This window comes from Triticum aestivum, chromosome 4A, assembly GCF_018294505.1.
Source record: "Triticum aestivum cultivar Chinese Spring chromosome 4A, IWGSC CS RefSeq v2.1, whole genome shotgun sequence".
In the NCBI taxonomy this organism is placed as follows: Eukaryota; Viridiplantae; Streptophyta; class Magnoliopsida; order Poales; family Poaceae; genus Triticum; species Triticum aestivum.
In genome coordinates, this window is record NC_057803.1 from 74,551,749 (window position 1) to 74,558,334 (window position 6,586).

Genomic DNA, 6,586 nt, shown 5'->3' on the forward strand with positions numbered 1-6,586 from the left:
GCATTTCCAATATCTTCGGTGTGGTGTTCAGTTGCAACCTTCCCGCTTTGTCTCCATGTTTCGGAAAAAGGTCCATAATTTCACCATTCCTCTTCATGTTATGTTCAGTAATTTCATCATCATTTTCAGCAACATATAGAATCAGTTCAACACAAATAGTCTCTCTCTAATCCGTTCTACAATTACAAAAAACCAAGGACAACTAAAGTAAATAAATAAGAATCAATTGTTGAGCATAGCATAAGCCAGTAATTTAGCATATACACTGTTCTGGGCATGTATACCTAATTTTTGGGGAAGCGGGAACAAGATGGGTCAATTTTGTAGGAAGGTTAGAAGCTCACCTTGTAGATTTGCTAAACCAGAGTTTGGGGAGCGCCAAGTCCAAGGTGGGTGAGACCGTGAGGGAGATGCAGCTGGATGCTAGAGAGGTGTCCAGCCAGAAGGGTAGCTTGCCAACCGTCGGTGATGGTGACTGGGCGGGATCGGGATCGCTGAGACAATGGCTTCCAAGAATCAAGGCTCTCTCGTGTCTTCACGATGGCGAGGTTAGTGGGGGAGTGGAGGTAGGATGTGAGTGGCGATGCTAGGGGCTAGCTAGGGCTCAATGGCAAACAACGATGCCAGAACTGGGAGGCAACATGTAGTGGCCGACCATGCAAGAGCCTCTCTTTCTCCCTCCCTCCCTCCCTCCCTCCATCTCTCTCTCAATGGGAGAAGCAGGGATCGATCCCTGGATCTCCAGGAAGATCACGGGTGTTGCAAGCCACTCCGCCTAGGTCCCTCGCGTGGTAAGTTATAGGGATGCATCCTGCTTGAGGTTGTTGGAGCCTCTCTTTTTTTTCCTTTTTTTTCTTCTTCATTTTTTCATTCTTTATTGCACTTTGTTTCTTTTTTGGGGTTCATTTTCATGTTTCTTTTGTTTATTTTACTTCTTTTTTCGGGTTTCTTTGTTCTTTTGGTTATTATTTTACATTTTTTGTACATGCCAACAATATTTTTCTAATACACGTCTAACATTTTTCCAACACAAATTAAACATTTCTGTAATACATGGTCAACCTTTTTCTATACACATTTTATTACATTTTTCATATACAAGATTAATAATTTTTTAATACATAGTCAACATTTTTCTATCATTTTTTAAATGCTTGATTAACATTTTTCAAATAAAAATATTAATATTTTTTTAATACAAGGTCAACAATTTTTCTTTACACATTTAATATTTTTCAAACACTTGTTCAATATTTTTTTATATGCTTGATTAACATTTTTATATACATGATCGGAAAAATTCATCATTTTATTAATACATTGTCAAAAAAATTCTATACACATTTGACATTTTCCAACTTATTAACATTTTTAATAATTGTTCAATATTTTTTCAAATGCTTTATTAACATTTTTATCGACATGATCAAATTTTTTCATCATTTTTTAATACATGGTCAATATTTTTTTTCAAATGCTTGATTAACATTTTTATATACATGATAAAAAAATTCATCCATTTTTAATACATTATCAACAATTTTTCTATACACATTCAACATTTTTCCGGACGCTTGTTCAACATTTTCTAAATACTTGTTGAACATTTTTCAAATGTATTTGTAGAGTGTATTTTGTTATATATATTTTCTGTACTCTTGGGAGTATATACTCCCATCTTCAATATACCTCGTATATGCATTGATTATACCCCTTATCATTCTCAATATACTTCATTAAATATTCTAAGATACCTCAATACAAGTTTTGTTGAAAAAAATATCATTTACGACCTACTTTTTGCAATATACCTTTTTCACGTACAAACAAATAAGTATATACGTAAACCTTTGAAAATATGAGGCACACATGATTTTTTTTCATGAAATCCATTTTAAGGTATCTAGTAATTATTAATGAAATATATTAAAAATAATAATAAGCTATAAAAGATTCATCTATGTGGTATATGAGGAGCGAAAGTACGTACTTCCAGGAGTACACAACCATTTTTCTATATATATATATATATATATATATATATATATATATATATATATATATATATATAGAGAGAGAGAGAGAGAGAGAATATTTTAAAATATAGAGAAAACTATAAAAATAAAGCAAAAACGAGAACAAAAAACAACAAAAAAGAGATCGTGGCCTACCACACACATGGACCGGGCCATCTTGCTCCCCCTTCACCGAGTCGGAAGCTGAACTCACTGAAGGCGAGATATAGGGGTGCCCCGAGACTGGGAAATAAAAAGACCTACTCAACTGGCCAGTTGGCCTTGGAAAATAAATTAGTATACAATAAAAAAACAATTCTCAATATTCTGGGTGGGCCACAACCACCGTTCCTACACACTGTCTTCGCCAATGGTTGTTACCCGTGAACACATGAGTTTCCGGCAGTGACCACGCCCGGCGGTGTTTTGCAACAGTGGTGGCCAGATGCTGGAACAATGACGACGGGCTGCTGGAACCTACGAACACACGAGCTTCCGACGGTGACCACACCCGGCAGGGGTGCTGAAACCGGCAGGAGCCTAGTGCTGTGTCGGTTGTGATCTACGTGATGTTGGAAGCGGTGGCCTAGATGTTGGTATCGACCTCGCGAGGTGCTTTCTTCGTGAGATGTTGTGCCATGCTTTTTTGCAAGAACAGCGTCGTGAGATGATGGGACCGACTTCGTGAGATGTTCGAAACGGCATCGTGAGATGCTATGGGCGCCTTCGACCAAAAGTGCAACCGGCAACGGTGAGTGCTGCGAGCGGCCTCGCCGGTGATATGATCCATGCTACCAACATCGATGAGTTGTATTGTGATGAGTGCACCAGGATGCTACATATGGAAGGCTACGCGCAATGCGCCCAACGATGAGCGGTAGCGCACGCAGACGAAGGCGAGCTGTGACTCATGCGGCCAAGCTCCTACAACGGTGATAACGACTCAAGGCGAAGCATTACTCGATGGTGTTGATGGCCATCGGGGAGGCCGCGAAGCTCGAGCTCCCGCCCCTATCCATCCGCTACCGGCGGAGGGCGAACTACTTGTCATCGGGAGCGGAGTTGGATTCCTCCTTAAGGAATGCCTCCTAGTCAACGGTTCTAACTTGTTTTTCGATCCGCTGCTCGAGTTGGCCATGGTTGCGCTGGGAGGGGAATGTTTTGGAGAGGGGGCGGGACGGGTAGCGGAGCGGTCAAGAGTGCGGATTGTGGAGTAGGGTTTGGTTTGGGTGGGGTATATGTCGGGTTGAACTGGGCCGGCCTAGGACGGTTCGACGTGGAGGCAGCGTCCGGACTGCACCATATTCGCCCCATATATGGATTGGGTTTGGGGGTGCCGGACGACCCGGACATTTAAAGCATCTATAACCGGACCTCTCAATTCGTCCCTAAACATCTGTGCGGACAACTCGGACACTACCTGGACCGAAAAAAGTCACCCAACCGAACCCCTCATAGCCTGCCCAAACGTCTGGGTTGTTCGACACCCACCAAACACAGCCCATAGGTGGGGTGGATATGGAGGGGCCGGACTGGACGCGCCCACCACATGGCCCAGACTGGCCCAGTCCGACCACACATATACACCACCCCAGACCAAACCCAGTCCATAGTCCACACTCTTGACTGCTCTGCTCCACTGCCTGTCTCCTCCCCTCCCCGTCCCTTTCCCTACCAGTGTCACCAAGGCCAACTCCTGCAGCGGATCCGACAATGAGACCGACCCCATCGACTAGGAGGCGCTCCTCAAGGAGGAATCTAGCTCCACCCCGAACAACGAGGAACTCGCCCTTGACATTCCTCACAGCCTCCCTAGTGGCCCATCGGGGCACTTGCAACTATGTGTCTGCCCGCGCCCGCCATCGTCGTTCACGTCATCCTCGGTCAGGCGGCGTGATGACCAACGACACCTAGCACCTCCAGCCCTGCTCCTCCCGACAACGCTAGTTCACGTTCCTGCATAGCCGAGTCAGTGGCCATGACTTCATCATTCGGAGGCGCGGGTTGCTCGCCACGCGAGGTAGAAGGTACGCATGCCGGATCTAGCATGTTCGACCACGGGTCGTGCAGATCCGCGACCAAGCCGCTTCCGCCTGCCGACTCCGAAGACGACCTCCTCTATGACATCATCTGCTGGTCCTTCACCTCGGCGGAAGCGAACGCTTGCCGCCAGCACAAAAATGCCAAGGTATTGCGGCTCGGCATCGAAAAGTCCAAGCGGCTAGCCCGACAGAGGGCGGTCAACCAGGCGAAGGCTCGGCGCCTCGCCAAGGAGGAGGCCGCACCGCCGGGCGTCTGGCCCGGCTCCTCTGCTCATCTTTATCCTCCTCCAACAACATCAGCACCACTACCGACGAGGACGACACCCCTCCAACCACCGACGCCTATACTGCGGAGTACTACCGCCGCTCCGGAGACCGCAAGGGGAAGGGATTGGCGAGGAAGTGGTGAAGCCCGGCGCCCCCTCTCTCTATCTTATACTCCCTCTGTCCCAAAATAAGTGCCTCAATGTTAGTACAACTTTGTACTAAAGTTAGTACAAAATTGAGACAGTTATTTTGAGGCGGAGGAAGTATATCATATGATGAACTTTTTGAATTTGCTATGTTGTGTCCTGTTGAACTTGCTAATCTTTTGTGAGCTTCGCATGCTATGGCAAACATGCAATATCTGATCTATGTTATGTTCAATTTATCTATGTGCTATTTTAATCACGTTGCAAGGTTGCATGGATTTGGGGTTTCGGATATTTAGGGGGCGGCTCTGATGCGCCAAATGAGGGGTGACCAAGCACTGTTAGGGATGCGTCCGCGAACGTTTTCATATTTTAATTGAACACTTTCCATTTATGATATGATTAAAGGAGAAGATTGCTTATCTACCAAACATATGCAGATCAAATCACGTCTTATAATAAGAAGAAATCTTTCTTGGTATCAATCCACTTACCCCTCAATCATTGAGAATCAGAAGAATCCTTTTCGAGTTTCCAATTTTTTTTATTTGAAGTCTGGGTTCTTCTATCTTTGACTTATTTTCTTGGCTTCATATACAGAGGGTTAAATTAGGACATCGCGGTTGTAGATGCTCTGAAGTAGGCTAGTAAGAATCTTCTACCGGGTTTATATATGAAACAAGAGTTCCAACCCAACTGTTTCAGAATTTAGAATTTCAATGCAAACAAAACAAGGTTTCTTCAACAGACCGAAAGTATATCAAACAGAAGCAAGGTAATTAGGACTGTGCAGTGATGAATTGAGGGCAAGGTAATTATATAGAAGTGTTTAAGTGAAGTACTGAACATGAAAAAACGTAATGAACTTCTCACGGAGGTCAAATCTTGATTCCGATCGAACAAGGCACCAAAAAACGCAATAAAGTTTCCAAGAACGTAAAATCTTTCTTGATTGCTGCCAACAAACAAGAAAACTCGATCTGAACAAGAAAAATACTAAAGGTTGAGTTGTTGATTACCAATGGGCAAGGAAATTACAAGTTCAGAATTACACTAACTTCAGACTTTCTTGCTTGCCTAACCAACAAGCAAGACGATTACAGAAAATTCGGAGTTCTCTTGATACCAAGATCCACAGCTCTCCCGTTACAATGGCGTGCAAACTTTCTTGATCACCCCATCATGCACAACTCTACCATCACAAGTCAAATCCCACTACGAAATTCCCCACGATCAACAAAAAGTAAGATGAAAGAACAACCAAGTCAAGGCAAGAAGACCAGAATGAATCTACATCCGGTAGGCCTGCAGCGGCATTACGTCGAACACCACCCTCGCCGCCGGCCAGATCCTCAGCTCGGTCAGCGGGTCGCCTGCTCCGCAGGACATGTCACTCGGCGCCGCAGTGCCGGCATCGCCCCTGATATCCCCGGGCACCAGAGGGAACAGCTCGAGGCACTCCCTCGCCGCCGCACATGTCTCAGCCTCCGGCACGACCTCCGTCGAACGAGAGGACATCCTGACATCCCCGCTCGCCAGAGGAAACAACGGCAGGCACCCCGGCGTGACCTCGGGGCTGGCGGCCTTTCGGTCGGCAGAAGGAGCCAACGGGCGCGGGGGTCCCTGCAGGGTGGGCGCGCGCTTGTGGAGGACGGAGTTCCAGCGGTTCTTGATGGCGTTGTCGGTGCGGCCGGAGAGGAACTCGGCGATGGTGGACCAGCGGTTGCCGTAGGCGGCCTGGTACTTGACAATGAGCATGTCCTCCTCGACGGTGAAGGGCTTGACGGCCTCCACCCTGGGGTCGAGGTGCTGGCACCAGCGGAGGCGGCACGACTTGGAGTTGCGGCCGGGCAGAGCTCGGCAGATGGAGTCCCAGTTGTGCGGGCCGCCGCACCGACGGACCTGCTCCCGCAGCAGGTCGTCCTCTCTCTTGGTCCACATCTTCTTGGCTGCGTGCGGCAAGCCGTCGTCGCAGGCGCCGGCGTCGGAGCCTGACGTGGCCGGGAAGGACGACGGCGGCATCACCATCCCGCTAGCTTGAATCGCCTCCGATTGATGGTTTGTTGCGAGATGGAGATGTTGCGTGCGTGCGGTGGCGAGAGGCCGGAAGAGAAGG

At 46.9% G+C, this 6,586-nt stretch overlaps 1 protein-coding gene across 1 annotated transcript; it reads right to left on the reverse strand.

The window, feature by feature from the left end:
- Positions 1-5,282: 5,282 nt before the first annotated feature.
- Positions 5,283-6,586, reverse strand: LOC123081777 (transcription factor MYB44). Its single transcript, XM_044504309.1, has one exon. The coding sequence runs from the start codon at positions 6,496-6,498 to the stop codon at positions 5,761-5,763; it is 738 nt and encodes a 245-aa protein (XP_044360244.1). The 5' UTR covers positions 6,499-6,586; the 3' UTR covers positions 5,283-5,760.